This window comes from Lissotriton helveticus, chromosome 6 (assembly GCF_964261635.1).
Source record: "Lissotriton helveticus chromosome 6, aLisHel1.1, whole genome shotgun sequence".
In the NCBI taxonomy this organism is placed as follows: Eukaryota; Metazoa; Chordata; class Amphibia; order Caudata; family Salamandridae; genus Lissotriton; species Lissotriton helveticus.
This window is the reverse complement of record NC_136067.1, coordinates 1376254655-1376281468: the sequence shown is the minus strand read 5'-3', so window position 1 is coordinate 1376281468 and position 26814 is coordinate 1376254655. Positions and strand designations below refer to the sequence as shown.

Genomic DNA, 26814 nt, shown 5'->3' with positions numbered 1-26814 from the left:
TTCTGAATCAATGAAAGGGTTCCATGGCCAGAGTTAACCAAAGCCGAGGTAGCCATGCCCTATGGTCAGGAACACTCACGGTGCCCCACTGTGCCAAAAGTGTCTGTTGGGCTGCCAGTCACGCCAGCGCTATCTGCCTACCCCATAGTGAATTCAGGGGAAATGCCAGTGCGTTTGAGAGACCCAGTAAGGTATACGCCAGAAATCGTGGGATCTCCATGTCAAAGGCATTGTCTATGTCATTCAAACTCCTTCCCAGAAGCGTTCTAAACGCGGGTAATGCCGAAGCAGATGTGTGAGAGCCAGTGAGACCACATCCCCGCCAACACTCCTCCGTGTGATTTTTGTCCCAGCTATGAATACGTGCCGGTGTGAGATACCAGTATGATGCAACTTTGAAAGCCAATTCGGTACCAGCAGTACTGTGCGCTGTGTGGTGAGCCCTATAATGGATATTCTCCCACTCTTTGTCCGTCAAGGCTCAACCTAATTCCTCCTCCCACCGGAGTTGTCCTTTCGTCCGTCCCCCTCCCTGCCCTGTGGCCAACATGGTGTACAGATCTGAGATAAGGTGCTTATCGTCCGTTTTGCTAACCAGCCATTTCTCGAACGGAGTAAGCGGTCTTGAATTTGCTCTATTTATGATGAGGAGGTAATCCAGTGTGGGAGAAAGTGGTATTCATCGGCTTTAGGCAAATCGTAGTCGTGTCTTAACTGCTCGTAAGAATGCTACCCTGGCTATCAAACAGCGAACCAATCCGCTTACACCTTGCTTCTCTCCATCTCTGGAATACCTCAGATGTACAGCCAGGTGGGAAGTCAGGTTGTCAATAATGGGGGACATTGGGGATGGAAAAGTCTTCAGCCCCCTTCTGAGCGCCACTGTGTCCCTTCCTTCATCATGGCTGCAGTGACTGGTGACGAGTAAAGACCCCAAGTCCTCAATTTGAGCGGCAGCCAGGCCTCTCTCCAGATGTTAATCCCGGCAACCACCTGGTCCATGAAGGTCCAGTGCTTTTCAGACAGTGGTTGATTCCACTCCACAATATATCTAAGGTAAGCGGTCTGTAGGTATCTTTGTATTATAGGGAAAGCTGCACCTCCCTCCTGCTTGGGATTTGACATTTCCGAAAAAGGCAGGCGCGACTTTTTCCCTCCACAAACAAATGTATTAATGGCCAACTGGAGGGAGCGCAGTACCTTCGTTGTCTGCTCTAAAAGTGCGGAATAGTTTAGCTCCAGCTTCCTTGAGATCGTCGGGCTAATAGAATACCCAGATATGCTATCGGCTGTGAAGCCCATTGTAGGGGGAATCTCTCACGTAGCGACTCCTCCTGCTCTGGCGGGGTAGTGAGGTTGAGCACATGAGATTTGCCAGGTTAACTTTAAAACCTGAAAGGGTCCCAAAACTTTCCAGCTCTACCAAGAGAGCAGGAAGGGAGGTGAGTGGGTCCGCTATGACAAAATCACATTGTCTGCGTAAAGGCTTATTTTATGAACGTCTCCTCCAAAGCACAGCCTGTTTATTTGGGGATGATCCCTGATTTCCTAGGCCAAGGGCTCCATATATAGGACAAAGAGGAGGGGTGAAAGCGGACACCCCTGCCTCGTGCTATTTAAAAGGATGAGGAAGACGTCCCATTAACTCTAACAAAAGCTCGAGGTGTCTAGTATATACATCGGATCCACGTCATGAATCTCTCTCCAAAACCAAAACGACGTGAAGAATCGAACAGGTAACTCCACTGTACCCTGTCAATTGCCTTTCCCGCGTCTATTGACAGGAATAGGGCTCTCCTTCCAGAGCATACGCTGTCCATAAGATGGAGGAGATGCTTCCTATTGTCTCCACCTTGCCTAGTGGGAATAAACCCTGCCTGGTCCGGGTCTATCAGCACTGCCATAATCGGACCAAAACGGGCAGCCAGCGCCCCCGTAAATAGCTTCACGTCTAGGTTAAGTAGGGAGATTGGACGGTACGACCGGCACAGACTGGGGTCCTGCTGAGGCTTGGGGATCACGGAGGTCACTGCTTCCGCCATAGAGTCAGAGATCGTGCCACTATCCAGAAAGGAGTTAAACAGCCTCGTGAGGAGAGGGGCTGTTCTACACAGAAGTTCTTGTGAAATAAGGCTTGGTACCCTTCAGCCAAGCAATGGCCAATATGACATCTTCCGGGCGGATGGGCTCGTCTAGTTGACTCGCCTGATCCTTGGGAAGAGGAGTGATATTGTACGTTTTGAGGTATTCACTCACCGCCAGCTGCCCGGTGTTTTCTACGGTGTACAAGGATTGATAAAACCGTTTAAATGTGTCTGCTATCTGACTATCTGCGTAGACATCTTCCCCCGCTGACGTCTTTATCATGGTTATCGCCTCTGCTAGTGTCCGAGTCCTCAACCGATGAGCCAGCATCCTCCCACATTTGTCGCTGCTTAAGTAAAACTTATGTCCATTTTTAAAGTTTAAACTTAAAAACGATCATACACTATCTACAAAACCGCTGCAAGATGGCCACCTGCTGCTGTGTTAAATTGTATTTCTTACAGCTAGCATATGCCTTCCATGTTTAAGCAGCAGCTTATTTTCTTTATGATACTATAATTCTTTTAATTGATCTTGCAAATGTTGCTGTGTGTGTGTGTTATTGTAGTTGTGTAAGTGAGTGCAAGCAAGAATGAGTTGGAGGGTGGATGAATGAATGCATGAGTGTGAGCATAAGTGACAGAGCGCAATAACAGTGCTTAAATCAATTAATGCCTGAAGAGGCACTTGCATTTATTGGCATTGTGAATGCTTATTAACAAGATTTGTCCTGCTTGTTTATAGATTTGTAGGTTGACACCCAGCACAATCTGGTTCACGTACTTGTATTTTCAAAGGTATGATGGGCTCCGTTTGTGGTGTGTATTGTGGTAGTGCAAGTGCAATTATTACTATTGTTGACATAGTAAAGTTTACACTGGCTGCTAATGTCTTCACGGTTTTTGCCTCAACTTTATCTGCAACCACACAATGTTCACAATGATAGAACTTGAAGAAAACTGCATTCACTACAGTACTGAATCAGAGAGAGTGACAGATATTTTTCCTAGAAGATTCAGACCACACCTGCAGTTCCCTTGTATCACTGTTGCTGATATATGGCTGCTTGCCAGAGTTGTCAGGGGAAAAAGGTGATTTCAGAAATCATTATCCCTGTGACACCTACCTTAACATGACAAAGTTAAGGGACATTAAGGCACTTGACACCAAGCCAAATGTTTTTTTTTTATATGAACACAATTATTTTTCTACATACTTTGAAGCTATATTTTGGAGATACAATTTTGTGGGAAGTGCGATTCAACCACCATGTTCCTGCTGCATTGAGGCATTTTATGCACTGGCCCGAACAGGATAACTAATTTGCAAACCCCACCTTCAGTCTGAAAGGATATCAGGTACAAATGCTTACATACAAATAGAGCACATGAACAACTCACCTTGGTGGCATTTGGCAACAGCACAGGAATAAATCTAAAGTTCATGCTTCCTTGATTTATGAATTCAATCTGCATCTAAAACCAGCAAAGAAACCGGGTTAGACCCTACAGTTATCACTGTTCAATGCAACATGGAGTATTAAAGCTACTTTTTGAAATAACAACCTGCACTCATAGGTGTACTGCCACCATGTGTATACAAGCAAGGCCCTCAAAACTGAAAACAGGTGGCTCTATTCCACCCGGAGTGGTAACTATGGGTGAATCAGCCATTCTAAGCGTGCTGGGATCACAGGCTATGAAGATTCCTCACCTGAGTGGAGATATCGGACCCCGATTGACTAGGTGATGATGTTCATCCAGTGAAACCAATGCAGGGACTGAGGAGAGGAGCACAGCCCAGCCCTTGCCTTACCCCTGAAGCACAAGAGAGAGGGGAGTTCAACGAGGAGTTTGGGAGTGAGGAAAACAATGGGCTTCCCGGTCAGCCCCAGGTACTTCCCTTCTCCCTCTCCTCACCAAGCAGCAAGGATGCACCAACCAATATATACAGAGCCCTATGCCAGTGACTTTAGCTTGGGAGAGACATAGCCCCCACCGCACTTTACCAGACTCCTCTACCCCAAGGAGGAATAGTAGAAGACCAGTACTAGGGTCAAGGGATGTGTGAACCCCCTCCTAATGTACAACACTGGGAAGCAACAATGCTCCTACGGCCTTGCCCCAGCATGCTCTAACCCGCCAACCACCTAACTCCCACCCCTGAACCACCAGCTGCCCTTCCGCTAACATCTGCACACCTGCACTGAGTCAATGGAAAATGTCAGAGGATCTTTACCTGTAAACAGAGAAAAACAATCCGAAAATTACTTGGTATTGCTGGGCCAGTGTGTGTACCCCAAAATCGGGGAACAAAACTTGGAATATCCAGAATTTGGTGTTGCGATACCAGCAATAATCAAAAATGTCCTACCTGGATATACTGGTACGAAACTACATCAAACTGGTAATGAAGGTCTGTGTGTCCCCCAAATGATTTACAAAAGCAAGCCTTTATGAATCCAATATATTGCTTTTGCGTAGCGATCACACATGCATGCACATATTTTATTTTATTTAGGAAGTTTTATATAGCGCTAGCCAGACCGTAAGGTATCGGAGCGCTTCACATAATTACAAAGCGGTGCAAAAGAGAGCAAACAAAGCAAAGCACAATGCAGTACAGTACAACGAGACATTCAGGGTACGAGTCGCAGTAGGAGGAAGAGGGAGAGATCCATTACAGGGTTTTGGCAATCCCCATCTGGGCGGGGAGCAGAATCTCTTAAGACATTCCAGGCTGGTTCTATCTGATAGTTAAGGAGCGATCAAGGAACAGGATTTTAAGCTGACTTTTGAATTTCGGGAAGGAAGGAATAGTTCTGATGTGGGGGGGGTGGGGGGGTGGGATAGAGTTCCAAATTTTGGGCGCATTACCAGCAAAGGACCGGTCCTTGGTTTTTTGTTTTCGAGTTTTTAGTGGGATCAGAAGTAAGGTGTTAGAGCTTCGGAGGTACCTGTTCTGACCTGCTTTTTTAAGTTTGGACGCCAGATATTCAGGTTTGCCAGTGTGAAGGTCTTTGTGGGTGAGGCAGGCTGTTCGAAAGTTCGCCCGCAATTCTATTGGTAACCATTTGAGTTCCTTTAGTGCCGGAGAGTTGTGGTCAAATTTCTTTATTCCAGTGACCATTCTGGCAGCCGCATTGAGGGTTGTTTTCAGAGGAGCAAGATGGATTTTGGGTATTCCAGAGAGGATTGCATTACCATAGTCAAGTCTTGACAGCACCAATGCTTGGGTGGCTTGTTTGAGATCATTGGCACACAAAATATGAAATACCAGTATTTGTAAAGTGCACAGCTACCTCCGAAGTGGTGTCCCGGCCCTGGGGGCCCTCGGGAAGATTAAGCAAGCTATTGCCCAGAGTCACATGGTGCTGGGCTAACCTGCCGCCGGCACCGAGGATCGAACCGTGAACCCCGTAGTCCAGAGACAGGCACCTGGCCGCTGTGCCACATTTCTTCCACAAACATGTGTGTGCGTGCCCACACACACATCCACACACACACAGTGGAGGTAAAGTATGGGCATCCGTACTGTAAGCTTCCCTCATATACAGAGGAAAGGCACATAATTGTCAGAGCAGTTCAAGCTTCCCTCCAACAGAGAACAGGACAATACCAACTGCAGCCGTTTAAACACCACCCAGGCAAGGTTCATTTGCAGAAAAACCCATACAGTGCAGGCAGCAGCAGGACACGCTTCTCTGGCATAAAGAACACCTACACTACTACCAACAACAGTAGCGCAAGCTTTCTTCACACACAGAAGAACACTACTAAGAGTGGCAGAGCAAACTTCAACACCATGCTCAATAGGTACAACACAGGCCAGGGTTGTAGTAGGCCTAAATTAGAAGAAACCAACAAAGGGTCGGTGCAGACAGCAGCATCGAGAAACACACACACACACACACACACACACGCATTTATCACACCAAAGGCAAGGGAGATTTTGTCTGGCTGCATCATAGCCAACTAAAACTTACCAGACACTTTACGGGGGATTATTCTTATTATCATTCCCTCCGAAGCACCACATGAAGCCCTCCCCAGCCCCATCCTTGCCACCTTCTCCTCGGAAAGATGTTTCCCACGATGTCTTCCACACCACAAGCATTCTAAGCAATGAGGTACCTAGCAGAAATCAAAACCCCGAACTAGACTCTACTTGTCCTGTGCTGTTTTACAATGGATTCTTACACTCCCACTTCTGCTTCACATTTGCCTCCTACACTCTCGCCTCTTCCATCACTGTGAAGTGCAAAAGGCATCTTGAAAGGTAAAAAAATACATTTACTACATGTGTAATGATGCACGTCATTGTCGAACCACTAGGACTGGCTTTCTACACTGAAACATATTATATGATACTTGTTCTGGAGATTGAAACGCTTGCAGTCTTATACTCCTGTCATGACTAAAGGAGGGCAAATAGGCAAATCGTTAAATACTCTAAATGCTGTGACCACCAAACACTTGGCTAATTTGGCTTAATGGCCTGAAAGAGGAAGTGTAGTGAGATAGCTAAAGTGAAATAATCTTAGAAGGGAGCATTAAAAATAGAAAGATTTACTGACCTCTGTTTAATGAGATCTTCCCTTTTTTTATAAAATGATCCATTAAGTAAAGATTATTTAAAAAAATAAATAAAGCATATGGCATTTGAGCATCCGAGCATTTGCTCCACTGTACTAGGTTTCAAGCTGCACTGCGTCAACCGCTTGAATTAAATCAAGGACTGTTTTGCAAGTGGAGAGGTGTGGAGGGCTGGATTGCTGTTAGTACTGGGCCCATGTGGTCTCAATGGTGAAGAAGTCACTACTGCGTCTTTGGGTTCAACATGTGTCCACAGCGTCTACAAGCCTTACTCCTTTGCTTCCTTATGCTCTTTCTTTCCGTGCAGGACGTTAACATATTCAGGGATGGACAAGTAACAAAACTCAGTGGACAAAGCATAGTATAAACAGGCTCGGCAAAGCCAAGAAGTCTGGCCTTGGCGGGCATGCAAGGATTGTTTTCTTTGCAACCCTATACAATGCAGATTGAACGTAAAATGATTTCGCCAAAAGGGGCATATACTTTCGAAGGGAAAAAACCTACTAAAAGAACCACTACAGAGCTTGGCTGCCAGCTCTGGCACTGAAGCACGCTATTTTTAGGTGGATGTGCACATGTGATCACGTTAAATGACGCAACTCAAAATGCAATGCAGCCAATCCCTGAAGTGTCTTGAGTGCCTGGCCTAAACTGTAAGCTGTTGTGGACGGAAGGAACATGTGAATGCCTCTTGAACAGACCAATGGATGAAGAGGGCTCACTCAAAATGCACGTATTTTTTATTTACGACTTTTTTGATTGCACAAGTAAGGCAAAACTACTAATTCTGCTGCTAGGCCACGCAAAAAACACAATTTTTTTTTTTGTGGCTCTGCAATCTGGCTGGGTCAAGGCTGGACATAAGGCATCCTCACAGCCTGCACCATCAGCTCATACTCTCTTAGCACTGTCCCCTATTCTGCTTTCTGTGGCTTCCAGCAGCATACCAGTATAGCTGAAGGCGCTGTATGCTATAACGTCAAAGTGATGGCAGAACCAGTTCCTTCCTCTGTCATATACAAACAAGCACTGGCATAGCCAATAGGCCTCGCTTTTGGACCTTATAAGTATGCAGCACAATATCCTTGGTGCAACAACACCAACCGTTGCATGGCTAAACACTTATAAGGTCCCAAAGGCGAGACCTGCTTTTCTAAAGGACTTGTAACAAATGATGCATGCGCGTACCTCTAAAATGAAGTTGCAGCGTCATTGCGCTCTTTTCCCTTTTGATAATACTGTACAGCATCGGCGTTTTTTACAGATGCTGTCAAGGAAGAAGAAAAGGGCCTGGCAGAGACAATAGTTTCCAATGCAAAACCTATTGCGTTTGCCAGTGCTTGTCGACTTGGGAATCGCCCTACAAGTCTTGTCTCTAAGAAAAAGTCCCTTATGGAAAACCCTGCGACCACTGCTCGAAGTGGTTTAGTGCAACTCCAACAGGCGAGACGTCATCGCTGGTCCTGCGCAAGTATAAACCCTGCTACTAAAAAATACAACTTAAACTGCACGCTCTGGAAACACGTGAAAATACGAGGCGTACGTAGCGTACATTTTATGCTTCAAAGAATGTAACTAAAATTAAGAAAACGGATATTAATCCAACCCTCTGTAGAAATAAATCACTGCATCTGAAATGTCCAGTTAAGATTACCATAGGAGCATCCTGTCGAGGGGGTGTCCCATGGAGATGAGGTAACGTCTGGGGCGGTACCTGCAGATGGCGCAGTGCAGCCTGCTTCTTGGGGCTGGCCCAGCAGGGAAGGGGGCTCTTCGAGTGACCGGTGAGAGGATGGGCTGTGCAGTTACTTATGTGTGTTTCAGGGGGCTCAATCTGCACTTGAGTCGGGGGGACTTACTCTTTGTACTAAGGTGGCATTGTCTCTGCAGGTGGTACTTGTCGTGGGAGGACGCAGGGTGGTTTGTAAGGATTGAGAGAAGATGTAAAATCGTGTCTGGACACAAGAACTGGAGTATTTTCAATATTATATACAACAACACTGTAGTTGTTGCTTATTTATCCTATGTAAGTAACAACCATTGACAAAGCCAACAGTCCTGACTAGTTGTAGGTGTAATGCTACTTGTATTAAATATCTGGATGCATTGACAGAAGCAGCAAAATAGCAGTCAAACTGCACATTATGCTAAGCACATTTTTTTGCATACCTGTTTTTAAGCCACGCCCTTCATTACTACAGACACACCCTTTGAGAGGCCTGACCTCCCCACCCCCAGTTTTTTGCATCCCACTTAAAGACCTGAACACTCCTCTTAGACGATCCTTAATGGTGACGTGTGTTGGGCATGTGTTAATAACTGATAAGAGCCTCGGATGGGTGCTGGGCCAGGGACGTGGTGCGGACAGCGCCCCTCTTTGGCGCTCGTCCTGAGTGTGCCTGTTGCTGCAGAGTGAGCGGGGTGTTAGCCGCCACCAGCCGAGTGCACCTGGCTCGTTGACTCCTCTTACCCGGGCTGATTTCCTGCGCGAAGGCCAGCGAGATGAGCAGGATCGGTAGCCCGACAGCCATGCAGCTGATGATCTTGTCCGCGGCCAGCTCCTGCCGCAGCCCCTTGTACTTGTTCTCGGTCGAGACCTTCAGCAGAAAGTCCGAGAAGACATACTGGGCGGCGATGTGCGCGATGGCCATGACTGCGGGTCAAGCGCGACTGCCTGTCCTGGGGGCTGTGGGTCAGGCGCGCCTGCCTGTCCAAGGGGCTGCGAGTTGACTGCGCCTGCCTGTCCCGGGGCTGCGGGTGAAGCGCGCCTGCTGGTCCCAGGGCTGCGGGTCCGGCGCGCCTCCCAGTACCGGGGCTGCGGGTGTGCTGCGCCTGCCTGTCCCGGGGGCGGACTGGGTACCTCTGAGAGGGGATGTTGCGGGCTTTGGCTGCGGGGCACTGACAGAGCACGTGTATGTCCCATACACGCTCAGTGGCTCACCGCTCTCCGCCTCAAGATCTCACTTTCACCTCAGCTTCCCTCTTGCTGCGGTCTGCACATCTTTCACTGCCATGTGTGCTGCTTACAAACCAGCACAAATCAGTGTCTGTAACACCGATGCTCAACTCTCTCTGCCAAAACTGCCCTCTAACACGTCCAGACGCCGACACATGGTGATGTAGAGACCAGAACACAACTACCACAACAAAACCTTGTTCTGAACACTCAATTGATAGTCGAATATAATTGCAGTTTCCACCCTTTTATCTCATGTGCGTGGCACGATCATGTCAACAAAGCTCAATGGTTTAATTATATTCAATCGAACTTTACAAATTGAAATGACGGTTTATATAAAGGTGCAGCCAAAGTTAATACAAGGATTATAATCAAGGACCAACAAAGCAGGATCGGCACCCATGGTATTAAAGAAAACAAACACGCGTGCCGACTCGCGCTAAAGAAGGAGGCAGCAGGGGGAGGGAAGACAGGAGGGGGCATGCGCCTGTTTCGCTTCCGGGAACGAGCAGGGACACCATATGTTTGCAAGTTAATTACAAACATTTGGTGTCAAAGCTCGCTCCCGCAAGGGAATTGCCAGACGTGCATGCGTTGCCATTAAAAGCAATGCAATGCGTGCACGTTTTTGGCTGAAAAGGCACATCGATGGCTAAAGGTCTTTCTCCTAAGCAGCGCATGCGCGATGCGTAGGCAAAACCTAAAAAGTAAGCTTTCAAATAGAGGGTTTTAGATTAACTTTACCATTCCTGTGGCACCAATGCTTGAAATGGGGGGGGTTGACACAGATAAGAAGTGATACATATGTAGCTACCACTGTAAAGGGATTTACTACCAGTACAACCACCTCACCACAGACCATTCACCTTTTAAACTGCCATTCAATAGCCCAAAAAGACAAGGCAGTCGTAATGCTTCTATTTCTTGGTCAGAAGACCTTGCTGTTCTTTATTTTCTTTTAACCCCTTCAATGCTGATGACGGAGCGGTTCCGTCATCAGCATCGGTTGGGCTGTGCTGATGACGGAACCGCTCCGTCATCAGTACAGCCCTGGGGGGGGAGCGCTGGCGCTCCCCCCCCCCCCCCCCCCTGTGCAGCGATCTTTTTTTTTTTTTTGCAGGGGTGGCAGCGGAAGACTTTCCGCTGTCACCCCCTGGCCCCCCCACGCATCCTGGTGACGTCATCAGGAAGCGCTGGACGCGCTGGAAGCCATTTCTTTCCAGCGCGTCCAGCAAAGAGGTTCGTGTTTGGTGCTTCGGTGGGGCCGGTTTTCGGTGCCTTGAGGCATCGGGGGGGAGGAAACTGTGTTTCCTCTCCCCTGATGTCCCAATGCACGGCATTCCTGGTGCACGATCGCACACAGCGTCGCGATCGTGCACCAGGAATGCCCCACTAGACACCAGGGATTGTTTTTTGGCATATTTATTTGTCGAGGAAGCGACCCCTTGGGCAAGGGTCGCTTCCTTTTGGGGCCAAATAATGTTTCAGACTTTTCTGCCCCCCCTGGGGCAGATCGGCCGTTTTGTTTGGCCGATCTGCACCCAGGGGGGGGCAGAAAAGCCCACTAGACACCAGGGAGTGTTTTTTATTTATAAAGGAAGCGACCCCTTGGGCAAGGGTCGCTTCCTTAGGGGGATATAATATTTTTCAGACTTTTCTGCCCCCCCTGGGGCAGATCGGCCGTTTTTTCGGCCGATCTGCACCCAGGGGGAGCAGAAAAGCCCACTAGTCACCAGGGATTTGTTTTTTATTTGAAAAGGAAGCGACCCCTTGGGGAAGGGTCGCTTCCTAGTGGCCCTAATATTTTTTTAGACTTTTCTGCCCCCCCTGGGGGCAGATCGGCCATTTTTTTGGGCCGCATCTGGACCCGGGGGGGCAGAAAAGCCCACTGGACACCAGGGATTGATTTATATTTATAAAGGAAGTGACCCCTTGGGCAAGGGTCGCTTCCTTAGGGGGATGTAATATTTTTCAGACTTTTCTGCCCCCACTGGGGCATATCGGCATTTTTTTTGGCTGATCTGCACCCAGGGGGGGGGCAGAAAAGCCCACTAGTCACCAGGGATTTGTTTGGATTTGGAAAGTAAGCGACCCCTTGGGGAAGGGTCGCTTCCTAGTGGCCCTAATTTTTTTATAGACTTTTCTGGGGGCAGATTGGCTGTTTTTTTTTTACCGTTTCTGGACCCAGGGGGGGGGGGAATAGAAAAGCCCACTAGACTCCAGGGTTATTTTTTTTTATAGGGAGCGACCCCTTGGCCAAGGGTTGCTTCCTTGGGCCCATTTGTTTTCAGTATGTTCTGCCGTGTCTTTATTTGGCCTCTCTGCCCTCCGTAGGGTTGCTTCCAGGGGGCCCACGTTTATAATGATTTATAATCTTACCCCCTTGGGGACAGACACCCCATTTGTGACATACCCTGTGACATAGCCTGTTGTAATGTGTGTTTTTGTTTCTTCTAATGTGTATTGTTTTTTTTCTCTTTAGATTGTTGCAGTGTGCGGTTCTGTTACTGGTGGTTCTGTTGTTCTGCTGTTTCTGTAGTTGCATGTGTTTGGTAAGAGACCTTTTTTTTGTTCAATTGTAATGTAATTGTTTATTTTGCAAAGTGTGTAGTAATACGAGTATGTTTTGTTTCTGTTTGTTGTGATTGTAAAACATGTTTTGCATTTGTTTTTGATGTGTCCTTCTGTAGATGTAAGTTTTTTTTTCTTCTTTCTAGTGGGATATCGTTGCCTATTTGCTGTGTCTTTGCAGAGTAGGTGCTGGTGAGTGTAGTTGTGTCTTGTAAGTGAATTGTATATTTTGTCTAAATACAGTTTTTTGTGAAAAAGTCTTACATTTTTTTATCTTACTTTGCGCAGTGTTGGGGTTGTTGAGTTGTTTGTGCAGACTCCTTTATTTGTAAGGATAATGGCTAGCCGCCGGATTACTGCTCAGCAAGTTGTTGGAATGCTTTTTGAGTCTTCCTCTGACCATGGTCCAGAGTCTGACTCTGATTCTGAGCCAGAGGTGGGAGGTGAAGATTCAGGTAGTGAGTTTTCTCTACACATGGCTTCATCTGATGATGAAGACACTTTGAGTGCTGATGAAGCTACTTTTGGTGTGGATGATGTGCCTGTGGTTGGGGAGGACATTGCTGTGGTTACGGTTTGGGAGGACATTGTTGTGCCTGTGGTTGCGGAGGACATTGATGTGCCAATAGTGCGGCAAGAGACATCTGGGCTGCAGCCTGGGGCTGCTAGACTTCCAGTTGGTGTAGTGAGACAAGAGGCAGCTGGGCGGCGGCCTGCAAGACTTGACGATGAAAGTTCTGACCTCTGGGTTGCACCAGGCATGGTGCAGCCGGCATTGCCTGAATTTACTGGTGTTCCAGGGTGTAGGGTGAACACTGAAAACTTTTTGCCTATTGATTTTTTCAAGTTGTTTATGGATGATGTGTTTTGGCAGAGATTGTAGAGCAGACTAATTTGTATGCTGAAAATTTTTTGAGGGTGAACAGTGCCAGCCTTAAGCCCCACGCTAGAGCTACCCGGTGGACTCCCACAAATTTGGAGGAGATGAAAAAGTTTTTGGGTTTAACTTTTTTGATGGGCTTGCTTAGGAAACCATCAATGGCTTCATATTGGTCTACTAGTCCCTTGATGGCAACAGCTATATTTCCGGCAGTCATGAGTCGTGATAGGTATTTGCTCTGCTGCGGATGATGCATTTTGTTGACAATAGTCTTGCTTTGCCACGAGATCACCCTGATTGTGACCGTCTTTTCAAGATTCGGCCTGTCATTGATCATTTGGTTGATCGATTTTCTGAGATCTTTTATCCTGGGAAAGAAATTGCAGTGGATGAGTCTTTGCTGTTGTTCAAGGGCCGCTTGGTATTTCGGCAATACATTCCTAGTAAGAGGGCACGCTATGGAATCAAACTGTATATGCTGTGTGACAGTGAGACTGGATATGTCTCTAATTTCAGGGTGTACACTGGTAAGGAATCCAGGATTAACCCCCCTGGTTGTCCGTCGACTTTTGGAGTGACTGAGAAAATTGTGTGGGAACTTGGTCGTGGATTTTTTAACAAAGGCCATCATTTGTATGTCGATAACTTCTACACTGGTGTGCGGTTGTTCAGGGAATTGGCCAAAGTGGACACTGTTGCTTGTGGCACAATCCGCTCAAACCGTAAAGGTTTCCCAAAAGAACTTGTTTGTCGAAAGCTTGCTCGGGGACAGTGCAGTGCATTGCGTTGTGAGGAGCTTCTAGCTGTGAAGTTTACAGACAGGAGAAATGTCTACATGTTGACTACAATACATGATGAAAGCACTGAACTGCGGACTGTTTGGGGTCAGGTTGCAGAAGTGCGCAAACCTGTGTGCATACTGGACTACAATAAGTACATGGGTGGTGTTGACAGAGTTGATCAGAGGTTGGAACCGTATGCTGCTCTTCGTAAGGCTTACATTTGGTACAAGAAGTTGGCTATTCATCTTTTCCACTTGGCAATCTTTAATGCTTTTATTGTGTTCCAGAAATCTTGTCCCCTGTCAAAGATGACTTTTGTAAAGTTTCAGGAGTCTGTAATAGGCAGCCTTGTTTTAGTGGAACAGGCAGGTGTTCCTAGAGTTGGAGTGGTGGAGGATGTTGCCAGATTGAAAGATCGCCACTTTCCTGATACAATTCCTCCTACAACCTCAAAAGACTTTCCCAGTCGGAGATGTAGAGTCTGTTGGCGAAGAGGTTTGCGGAAGGAGGTTCGCATGTACTGCCCCGACTGCCCTTCAAACCCCGGGCTGTGTGTACCTGCTTGTTTTAGATTGTACCACACGCAAAAGAATTTTTGGGAGTATCAATGAGTCGTAAAGTGAACTGGTTGGTCTTTATTCTGTAAAACTTATTGGTCAGTTTCAAAGTTTGTATTTGTGTAGTCTTTTTAGATTTAGTTGTCGAGTAAGTAGATTTGTATGAATTTGCAATTTGTTTTTGTTTCTCTTTTATTTAAAAAAAAAACTAAAGTATGATGTTGGTTTGCGTGTAGTGTCCATTGTCTGACTGTGTGCATGGTTTGGCGCTTGGCTGCCGGTGTCTGTGGACTGGTGCTTGTCTGGCGGTGTCTGCGGACTGGTGCTTGACTGGCGGTGTGCGTGGTCTGGTGTTTGGTTGGCGGTGTGCGTGCTCTTGCGCTTGCCTGGTGTTGTGTTTGGATTTGTCTTTGGCTGGTGGTGTTCGTGGAGTGGTGCTTGGCTGGCGGTGTGTGTGGAGTTGTGCTTGGCTGGTGATGTGTGTTGAGTGGCGCTTGGCTGGTCGTGTGTGTGGAGTGGGGCTTGGCTGGTGGTGTGCGTGGAGTGGTACTTGGCTGTCTGTGCACGGAGTGTTGCTTTGCTGGTGTTGTGTTTGTGGAGTGGCGCTTGGCTGGTGGTGTGTGTGGAGGGGCGCTTGGCTGGTGGTGTGCATGGAGTGGTACTTGGCTGTCTGTGCACGAAGTGGTGCTTGGCTGGCGGTGTGTGTGGAGTGGTGCTTGGCTGGCGGTGTGTGTGGAGTGGTGCTTGGCTGGCGGTGTGTGTGGAGTGGTGCTTGGCTGGTGTTGTGTTTGTGGAGTGGCGCTTGGCTGGTGGTGTGCGTGGAGTGATGCTTGGCTGGTGGTGTGTGTGGAGTGGTACTTGGCTGTCGGTGTGCGCTGAGTGGTGTTTGGCTGGCGGTGTGCATGGTCTGGTGCTTGGATGGTGGTGTGGGTGGACTGGCGCTCGGCAGGCGGTGTGTGAGTACTTACTTTCTGTTGGTCACTACACACACTGCTAGTTGAGTGACACTCCACACAGTCCATCATTTTGTGTAGTTGCAGTGTCAGAAATGTGGGCGTGTGAAAGTGATGGGCCCTTGAATGGCGCTGTTTGCTGGAGTGAGTGTTGAAATGTGATGGGTCCGCGGCTGGCGGTGTGAATGTTTTGTATGTGTCACGCGTACGAAAGGTGTATGAATGGCCTGTAAAGAGGTTGGTGCCTTGACGTGGCTTTACAGCTCACGAGCTGTGAGTCAGTGGTTCAGTTTATCATACTTTCAATTATACGCAGTGTATTTCATTTTTGATGAAATTACTTGCGTATCCAATTGTATATACTGAATCATCACTCACCCTCGTGCCAAATCCAACCTGTATGTGTGTGTGCTTGCAGATTAGATGGGTGTGCAGTAATAATTGTTTTTTTTCTCTTTCTGCAGTAGGGTGTACCTTGTCCCTTATTGTGATTGTTGTTATGTGTTGCTTTTCCATTCGGATGGTGTCAATGGTCTGGTTTGTATCAGGTATGAAAGGTGCGTGAATGGCCTGTAAAACGGTTGGTGCCTTGTCGTGGCTTTACAGCTCACGAGTTGCGAGTCACTGGTTCGGTTTTTATGCATTTATTTATTGACAGAGCATTTCATTTTTTTGAAATATCTTGTTAATAAAATTTTATGTACTGAACCATCACTCGCCCTCGTGCCAAATCCAACCTGTATGTGTGTGTCTTTGAGGAATAGATAGCCGTGCTTGAATGTTTGACTTTTGAGTAACTCTGTTAAGGTGTGGTATCCTTTTACTCGGGAGAACAAGGGGAACGCAGGGTGGTAGGACATTTTTGCCGGCACGGCGATCCCACGCCAAAAAGTTTGGAAAAGTGCTATTTTTACCTAATTTTAAGGTTTGCAAGGACTTCTGGGTAGGAAAACATTGGGGGACCCACGCATGCCATACCTCCCTGGACTCTCCCGGGTGTCTAGTTTTCAGAACTGTTTGGGTTTGCTACTTTCCAAAGAATACCACCCAGCCCCGGGCCAAAAACTCAGGTGCCCCCCCCCAAAATCAAAGTTATATTGCTTCAGGGTATTTTAAATTCACCACCGTACGATTTGGACCTTTTCCTGTTGCAGCCACTATGGCTACCCACGCAAGTGAGGTACCGTTTTTATCGGGAGACCTGGGGGAACGCTGGGTGGGAGGTAATTTGTGTGAGCCCAGTGATGCCACGCTTTCCCAGACTACAACGTGCGAAAAAATTTATTTTTTTCTGCTAAAATTGAGGTTTGCAAGGGATTCTGGGTAATGGAACGTTGGAGGATCCACGCAAGCCATACCTCCTTGGAAGCCCCCGGGTGTCTATTTTCAGAAATGTGTGGGTTTGGTAGGTTTCCATAGATGGCTGTCTCGCACGGGGCCAGAAACCCAGGTAACCCCTCTTGCAAAAGCTGGTGAATTTAACAATGGTGAAAATGTCAAGTCCACCAGCTTTTGCAAGAGGGGTTACCTGGGTTTTTGGCCCCGTGCGAGACAGCCATCTAGGGAAACCTACCAAACCCACACATTTCTGAAAAGTAGACACCCGGGGGCTTCCAAGGAGGTATGGCTTGCGTGGATCCTCCAACGTTCCTTTACCCAGAATCCCTTGCAAACCTCATTTTTTGCTTGGAAAAAAACAGTTTTTTCACACGTTTTAGTGTGGGAAAGCGTGGCATCACTGGGCTCACACAAATTACCTCCCACCCAGCGTTCCCCAAGGTCTCCCGATAAAAATGGTACCTCACTTGCGTGGGTAGGCATAGTGGCTGCTTTAGGAAAAGGCCCAATTCATACTTTGGAGACCAAAAAATTACCTTTAGCCAAATAATCTTATTTTTTGAGGGGGTCACCTGAGCTTTTGGCCCGGGGCTTGGCGGGCATCGTTGGAAACTACCAAACCCAAACAGTTCTGAGAACTAGACACCCGGGGGAGTCCAGGGAGGTATGGCATGCGTGGGTCCCCCAATGTTTTCCTACCCAGAAACCCCTGCAAACCTTAAATTTTGGTCAAAAAACCCACTTTTCCGTACTTTTTTGGGTGGGATCTCGCTGCCGGCACAAATGTCCTACCACCCAGCGTTTCCCTTGTTCTCCCGAGTAAAGTGATACCTCCCTTGTGTGGGTAGGCCAAAGGCATGTGACTCAGGCTGGGGGGCTTAATTTGTAAAACTTAAATATGACTAAAAACTACTTTTTTCAAAATTCATTTTTGGGGGGCGTGGCCAAGATGGCGGCTTGGTAGGACGTGTCCCGCGGAGGCTCCCCAGGCCCGATCCCCCACCAGGGACAGTAGCGGACCACAGCCTTGACTGAGCCGGCCACAGCGAGCAGACAGACACCCGGCAGTCCTCTGCAGCCGGGGAGCCGCAGACTGGACCTCGATCCCGAGTGCGGCGCCGTGAGGCAGTGAAACCTGGCCGCCGCCGAAAGGCGCGAACGGCCCCGTCCCGCACCCCGGCACCTGGAGGCCCAGCGGGGCCGCTCCACAGCATCGCGGGAACGGGGAAGGCGAAATCAGGACCCCCGGTGACATTCGCGGGGTCCGGACAGCGAAGCTCCGAGCGAGGCGTCCCAGGGTCTGGCGGAGAGGAGGGCGGTGCCAGGCTCCCGGCCCCCAGATCTACGCAAGGCCCCGGCGTGGGCCTGGTGGTGGAAGGCACGGCCGGAGCAAGTTAACGGCCGGCGGCAACAAGGAGCGAGGCCCAGGAGGCGACCGAGAGCACGAGCGACCCCAGCACCGGAGGTAGGGAGTGCGGACCCCCCCCCCCTGCGAGGCAGCGAGAATCCACGGGGCCCGGGGGCAGGGGCGAAGAGAGAACAGTGCGCAGACCGGGGGAAGCGGGGGAGCGGCTGCGGACCTCCCCCTCCCCCCCTCCCGGCGAGAGCAGCGCCGCGGCGCACACATAGAGGCACAGACATCCATCGGACCCATATGAAGAGGGGGCCGTGACTCAGAGACACAGGAGGCCCAGAAACTACGGCGAGACTAGGCCCCTGGAACTGCTAGTGAGGGCGGTGGACCCCGAGTAGCGCAGCACGAGGCGGGAGCCGGTGGGGGACCAGGCGGTGTCTGTGGGAGCCGGGGAACGCAATCCAGCAGCATCCAACTGCGGCCCTACGGACAGTGAGGTACCGGGCCAGCCAGCCCTCGGTGCTGAGGGAGGCCCCGGCGTGGGTCCGGTGGAGGGTGCGCGGCCCTGCTGCGCCACGGGCCGGTGAAGCCGGTCGGCGCCCACAGGGGAGAGGTGAGAGGTGCTCAGGGGGAGGCCAGCGACTCACAGAGACACACACGAGGCGGCGGCACAACTGCGCCTTGGGGACGGCCCGTGGGGGCGGCAGGCCCTAGGAGGTGGTGATCCGAGCAGGCGGACTGTGGCCCAGAGTTACCAAGCGGGCATCAGGCCCTTCATCGCGAGCTGGGAGAAGCAGCAGTATAGAGGACTTGGGGATCGGCCCCAGGGACAAGCTATCGGCCCCTCTGGTTTACGGCCGGAGCACACAGGGACCCCCTGCGGACGTACCTGGAGCATCGGCCGGGCTGAGGCCTGCGGTTGGGTTCACCATGGCGAACCGCAAGGGGAACCGCAACATCTCGGAGATGCTGGGCAAGGGACCCCCAAAGCCTGACAAAAGCCCGGACAAGCCAGCGCCAACGCCCCCCCCTAAGGGGAAAGACATCCCAGTTGGCGAGACACCAGCCACCAAGGAGTTTATGGAAACCCTCTTCGCCTCCCTGAAAGAAGATATCCAAACCTTCCGGCAGGAAATGACCGGGGAGCACAAGGAACTCCGACGGGACGTCGACGAACTGGGGGAGAGAGTAGCGGCCAACGAGCTCTCGGGCCAGGCACGTAGCGAGGAAATAGAACTCCTTCGGCAGGAGATCGTCCGCCTTCATGACCAGCAAATAGATCTCCAGACCCATGCGGAGGACCTGGAGAACCGCTCCAGGCGCAATAACATCCGAGTCCGGAATGTGCCGCTTAAGGCGGAGGGGGACGACATGGCGGGATACCTGCAATCGCTCTTCCGAATGGTGCTGGGGGAAGGAGAGGACTTCGCGGTCCGTATTGACAGAGCCCACCGAGTGGGCCCGGCCCGCCGGACCCAGGGCCCCCCGCCGGACATTCTGGCCTTTCTGCCGGACTACCCTTTAAAGGAGCGCATCTTGAGGGAGGCTCGTCACAAGCAACCCCTCCGCTTCCAGGACCACAATGTGGAACTTTTTCAGGACCTGGCTGCGTCCACCCTACAAAAGCGGAGGGAGTTTAGGGTTGCCACAACTTTCCTGCGTAAAGAGGGGGTCCCGTATTCCTGGGGACACCCGTTTCGCCTGGTCTTTAGGTGGAATGGCGCCCTCCACCAGCTGCGTTCCCTACGAGACACATGCACGGTGCTAGGCATCCCCCACGAGGACCCGCTCCAGGACGACATGGCGGACCGGCAGTCCTCCGGGGCCGGGACAGGCCCCCCCGGGACGTCGAGGGACGGATGGCGGACAGTGCGGCGGGACAGACAGCGGAAGAAGCCTCTCAAGCCCGATCCAGACACGGTGGCCCTGGAACAGGCTGCAGCAATCCATGAAGTATCCAAAGACACAGGCACAGCCTCCTAAGTGGATCCTGGTGAAGGTCGACATCAGCTAAGTTTTGGCTCCTGGTTGGGGGGGGTCGGGGGGCCACGAGCCGCCACTGCCACACACCCACTCATTGACTCATCTACCACAGGCCTAGACTGTCTCATGATTGGCCTGGGACTACGTTCACCAGTTGGGGGGGGAGGGAGGAGGGGGAATGTTGGGGGGGGAGTTGGGGCTTGGGAGGATGGGAGGGGGGGAGCTCGGTGTGTTCACTATCGATTGGCATCTGGTACCAGAGGTTGGGCTGGCTGGAGGATTGGGTCACGGCGGGAGGGACGCACGCATACTTATGGCTGCTGACAGCATAAGTATCCTCTCACTCAATGTCAAGGGACTCAATAACCCCATCAAAAGGAGGGCAGTCATCTCTTTCCTTGAGCGTTCTGGGGCTGAATTATGTCTGTTACAGGAAACGCATCTGTTGGCGAAAGATTGGCACCGTATGAAAGCTAGGGCCTTCCCCCACCAATTCTACTCCGCGACCAGCGAAAAGAAAGCGGGTGTAGCTATACTAGTGGCCAGACACTTCAAAGGGCGGGTTGGGAGTAAGGTGGCTGAAATCAAGGGCAGGCTCCTGGCACACACGATACACGTAGGTACCTCTTCCTTCACGCTAGGCTCCATTTATGCACCCAACACCAAACAGGAGGTTTTCCTGAAAGGTGCGCTGTCTGAAGCGCTTTCGGGCGATATGAGGCTGGTACTGGTGGGAGGGGACTTGAACCTGGTCATGGATAATGAGAAGGATAGGTCCGGGAAGAGGTTTGGGGACTCCGGAGCGCTGTCGGCGACAGGGAAGCAGTGGTTAGGGGACAGGGGGCTGACTGACATCTGGCGGGACAAACATCACACTGCCCCGGGATACACCTTTTACTCTCATGTGCACCACACATATGCTAGAATAGACCACTTCCTGGGTTCGACTGACATAATACCCATGGTTCGGGACATTGACATTACACCGGCGGCACTTTCAGACCACGACGCGGTGACCCTTCAACTAACCGTCCCGCGCACTCCTCCACGTAGGGGCAAGTGGCGACTCAGGGAAAGTTTACTGGCCCGCAAGGGAGTTGTGCAGCAACTGTCCCAAAGCATCACCACTTATTTGGACCAGAACGACACGGGAGAGGTAACCCAGGCGACACTATGGGGGGCACTCAAGGCGGTCATTAGGGGCGAAATCATAGCGATCGCCGCGGCAGAAAATAAGGAGCGAAAAGATCGGAGACGGGACCTGGAGACGCAGGTGTTAGAACTGGAGCGGGTTCACAGCCGGACGGGAGCCCCCCGGATTTGGCGCAAGCTGAAAGCGGTCAGGGCGCAACTGGCGAGTCTAGACCTAGATAGGGCGGAATACGCGGCGCTCCGCCTCCGCCACACGTACTACGTGGGGGGAGACAAGACGGGCCGCCTGCTGGCTAGCAAACTCAAGGCCAAAACCGTCCGCTCCCAGATCCCTGTGATACGCGGAGACGGTGGCGGCGAGGTCCGAGAGGATGACGGCATAGCGGAGGCATTCCGGACTTTCTATGAGCAGCTATATGCCGCCGATCGGACCGTGGGGGAGGAGGCGGGGAAGACCTACCTGGAGTCCATGGAGGTCACCGCCCTTAATGACGTGAACTCCGCCGCGCTGGATGCTCCCTTCCGCCTGGAAGAGGTCATAGCGGCCATTGCCCGTCTTAAACCCCTGAAGGCTCCGGGCCCGGACGGCTTCTCCTCGGGCTTTTATAAAACCTTCTGCCCCCTCCTGGCGCCAGTCCTTACAAAGCTATTCAACTCATTCGAGGGCCAGGGCTCAATCCCGAGGGGGATGTTGGAGGCTGAGGTCGTGGTCCTTCCGAAACCGGGCAAAGACCCCTCACGCTGTGCTGCGTATAGGCCGATTTCGCTCCTCAACGTGGACCTTAAGCTCTTCACGGGCATCCTGGCCTCCCGGCTGGGCCCGTGCCTGCCAGGCGTTATCGACCCTGACCAAGCGGGCTTCGTCCCCTCCAGGCAATGCGCGGATAACACAAAGCGCATCATGCATGTCATAGACAAAGCGTACGCCAACGCCTCGGACGCAGCACTGCTCTCGGTGGACGCCGAGAAGGCGTTCGACAGGGTGGATTGGGGGTTCCTGGAACAGACGCTGGCCAAATTCGGAGTGGGTCCGCGATTCCGCTCCTGGGTGGCGGGATGCTACACGTCCCCGAAGGCGACCATCAAAGTCAACGGGGTCAGCTCTAAGCCATTCGACATCCAGAGAGGCACGCGGCAGGGCTGCCCACTCTCGCCGCTCCTGTTCGCCCTTTATATCGAGCCATTTGCCCAGCGGGTTCGGGACAACCGTGCCATAACCGGGATCAGGTTTGGAGGAGTGGAGCAAACCATCAGCCTCTACGCGGACGACATTCTGGTGGCGGTGGATAACCCTCGGGTCTCTCTGCCGGCCTTCCTCTCGGAAATGACCGCGTTCGGGGCAGTGTCGGGCTTCAAAATGAATATCCAGAAGTCCGTCGTCCTGCCGCTCGGTAGCAACACCCGACCGGCTAACAGGGCTTCGTTGCACATAGGAGGGCTGGAGGTCAGCACCACCGTGCAGTACCTGGGGATAGACCTGACGCCGTCAACCGTTCAAACGGTCGACCTTAACTACACCAGGCTGCTGTCGCGAGTTCAGGGGGACATTGCGAGGTGGAAGCAACAGCCGCTTTCGTGGCTGGGCCGGGTGGCGGCCATAAAAATGTCCCTGTTGCCTAAGATCCTTTATGTATTCCAGACCATCCCGGTCACTCCCCCACTGGGGATGCTGAAGAAACTACAGGATGCCCTGCATCACTATATATGGGCGAATAAAAGGTCCAGACTGCGGCGCGACCTGGCCACGAGGACGACAGCGGAGGGGGGTCTGGGGGTTCCGGACCTCAAGCGCTACTTCCACGCGGCTCAGCTTAGATTCCTACTGGAGTGGTCCCGACCGACTTCGGAGAAACACTGGTTGTTCCAGGACAGAGCCATGGCAGGCCTGCCCCTCTGGAAGGTTCCCTATTTGGCGCACCCAGACAGACCACAGTACCTCAAAAGATCCCCTAGCACCAGGACCCTTTTGCAAGTGTGGGATGCTACCGCGGTCCCTAGGGGCCTGACGACCTTTCCCTCCCCCATGACGCCTCTGCTGGACAATCCGGCGTTCCCCCCTGGCAGCTCCCCGAGCTCATTCCCACAATGGCGACAATCCGAATGTCGCTCCGCGGGCCACCTCTTCGACACGGAGGGCTTCATGACATGGGACGCCGTGACAGCACACTACTCATTGGATAAGCCACTCCGCTACCAGTACTTCCAGCTTAGGCACTGGCTAACGCACGCTGACGTGGCGCCTTTGGTTGGACGCCCCCTCACCCCCTATGAGCGTTGGATTGTGACCAAGACATCGGACACAAGGTCTATCCCAGAGCTGTATCAGATGCTGTCCCCGCCCCCCCCTTCGGAGAAATCTGCTGGGCAGAGGCGCTGGGAGAGGGAACTGGGACGCGCTCTGTCAGCTAAAGAATGGCGAGCCGTATACCACCGTGCTCATCACACGTCCAGGAATACCGCTAGCAGGGAGGCGGCGGTCAAGATCGCCTACTACTGGCACTTGACCCCTGAGCGTCTGCATCAGGGGAATCCGAGCAAAGACCCTAAATGTTGGAGAGGGTGCGGGCACACGGGGACCATGCTACACATCTTGTGGGACTGTACCGAGGTACAGGAATATTGGACAGCGGTACTTAAGGACATAGACACTCACTTTGACACCGACATTCCACGATTCCCAGCTTATGCTGTTCTCGGACTGCCGAACGACCTGACGTTCCCCCTCAAGTCCATGAGGGGAAAACAGATGGGACTGGCAATTGGGGCAGCGACGCAGCACATCTTATCACTCTGGGGGTCCACCAGGCAGCCCACACACACGGGGTGGTTACATCGGTTATGGTACATCATGGGGATGGAGAGGATACAGGCCTCGCTTACTCAGTCCTCCGACACCTTCAGGGCAACATGGCAACCACTTATCTCTCTACTCTCCCAAGAATTCACGGAGCTCACCTGCCCGAGGTATCTCCGGGTCCTGAAATTGGCGGAGGGGTTTAGAGATGAAAAGACCAGAGCGGAACATAAAGTCTAGCCTCTACACAGTACAACCGACCTTAGGCGCTACAGGGAACACACCGGGCGGGAGGAGGGAGGTTGGGGGGGTTGGTGAGGGGGTGGGATACCGTTGGGGTTGGGCGGGAGGGGGGCCTGTTGGGGAGTTGGTGGAAAAGAGTTCGGATGGTCGCAGGGGGGCATGTCCCTCCGCCAAGCAAGCATACTAGGGCGCCCGGACTTGCCTCACTTTATGGACACTCAGAGGGGTGCGCTGCTGGGTCGGGGACGGGCGCCTAGACATAGCTTTTTGTTTCTTCATATACTGTATGTATAACATTGCTTTGTGGAACTCAATAAAAATATATTTGATCAAAAAAAAAAAAAATCATTTTTGGCGTGTTCTGCTTTGGGCACCCACACAAGTGAGGTATCCTTTTACTCGGGAGAACAAGGGGAACGCAGGGTGGTAGGACTTTTTTGCCGGCACGGCGATCCCATGCCAAAAAGTTTGGAAAAGTGCTATTTTTACCTAATTTTAAGGTTTGCAAGGAGTTCTGGGTAAGAAAACATTGGGGGACCCACGCATGCCATACCTCCCTGGACTCCCCCGGTGTCTAGTTTTCAGAACTGTTTGGGTTTGCTACTTTGCAAAGAATACCACCGAGCCCCGGGCCACAAACTCAGATGCCCCCCCCCCAAAATCAAGGTAGTTTTGCAATAAGGTAATGTAAATTCACCACCGTACGATTTGAACCGTTTCCTGTTGCAGCCACTATGTCTATCCACGCAAGTGAGGTACCATTTTTTTCAGGAGACCTGGGGGCACGCTGGGTTGGTGGAATTTTGTGGATCCACGCAGATTCCAGAACTTCCCACCACAGAAATGTGAGGAAAATGTGTTTTTTTTGTGAAATTTGTATGTTTGCAAGGGATTCTGGGTAACAAAACCTGGGGGTAGGCAGACGAGTCACCCCATCCTGAATTTCTCTGGGTGTCTAGTTTTCAAAAATGTATAGGTTTTCTAGGTTTCCCTAGGTGCTGGCAGAGCTACGGCGCAAAAAGAAAAGGTAGTCTTTTTGTCCAAAACGTGCTAAATTTCACTGGGAAATTGAGGTGCGACCATGCTGCGTTTTGCGCTGTTTCATGTCGCAGCCACTATGCCTACCCACGCAAGTGAGGTACCATTTTTTTCGGGAGACCTGGGGGCACGCTGGGTGGGTGGAAATTTGTTGATCCACACAGATTCCAGAACTTTCCACCACAGAAATGTGGGGAAAATGTGTTTTTTTTGTCAAATGTTTATGTTTGCAAGGGATTCTGGGTAACAAAACCTGGGGGTAGGCAGACGAGTCACCCCATCCTGAATTTCCCTGGGTGTCTAGTTTCCAAAAATGTATAGGTTTGCTAGGTTTCCCTAGGTGCTGGCATAGCTACGGTGCAAAAAGAAAAGGTAGTCTTTTTGTCCAAAACGTGCTAAATTTCACTGGGAAATTGAGGTGCGACCATGCTGCGTTTTGCGCTGTTTCATGTCGCAGCCACTATGCCTACCCACGCAAGTGAGGTACCATTTTTTTCGGGAGACCTGGGGGCACGCTGGGTGGGTGGAAATTTGTTGATCCACACAGATTCCAGAACTTTCCACCACAGAAATGTGAGGAAAATGTGTTTTTTGGGTCAAATTTTTATGTTTGCAAGGGATTCTGGGTAACAAAACCTGGGGTTAGGCAGACGAGTCACTCCATCCTGAATTCCCCTGGGTGTCTAGTTTTCAAAAATGTATAGGTTTGCTAGGTTTCCCTAGGTGCTGGCAGAGCTACGGCGCAAAAAGAAAAGGTAGTCTTTTTGTCCAAAACGTGCTAAATTTCACTGGGAAATTGAGGTGCGACCATGCTGCGTTTTGCGCTGTTTCATGTCGCAGCCACTATGCCTACCCACGCAAGTGAGGTACCATTTCTTTTGGGAGACCTGGGGGCATGCTGGGTGGGTGGAAATTTGTTGATCCACACAGATTCCAGAACTTTCCACCACAGAAATGTGAGGAAAATGTGTTTTTTTTGTCAAATTTTTATGTTTGCAAGGGATTCTGGGTAACAAAACCTGGGGGTAGGCAGACGAGTCACCCCATCCTGAATTCCCCTGGGTGTCTAGTTTTCAAAAATGTATAGGTTTGCTAGGTTTCCCTAGGTGCTGGCAGAGCTACGGCGCAAAAAGAAAAGGTAGTCTTTTTGTCCAAAACTTGCTAAATTTCACTGGGAAATTGAGGTGCGACCATGCTGCGTTTTGCGCTGTTTCATGTCGCAGCCACTATGCCTACCCACGCAAGTGAGGTACCATTTTTTTCGGGAGACCTGGGGGCACGCTGGGTGGGTGGAAATTTGTTGATCCACACAGATTCCAGAACTTTCCACCACAGAAATGAGAGGAAAATTTGTTTTTTTGTTAAATTTTTATGTTTGCAAAGGATTCTGGGTAACAAAACCTGGGGGTAGGCAGAAGAGTCACCCCATCCTGAATTCCCCTGGGTGTCTAGTTTTAAAAAATGTATAGGTTTGCTAGGTTTCCCTAGGTGCTGGCAGAGCTACGGCGCAAAAAGAAAAGGTAGTCTTTT

General features: G+C 50.9%; 1 protein-coding gene across 2 annotated transcripts in view; it reads right to left on the bottom strand.

Moving 5' to 3' along the window:
• The window catches only part of TRAF3IP2 (TRAF3 interacting protein 2), a 351822-nt gene that overhangs the window by 27877 nt on the left and 297131 nt on the right, over nt 1-26814 (bottom strand). For both annotated transcript variants that reach the window (XM_078649137.1, XM_078649138.1), the window contains one exon: nt 3486-3560. In XM_078649137.1, coding sequence (XP_078505263.1) covers nt 3486-3560 — 75 coding nt within the window. The remainder of the gene's footprint in view (nt 1-3485; nt 3561-26814) is intronic.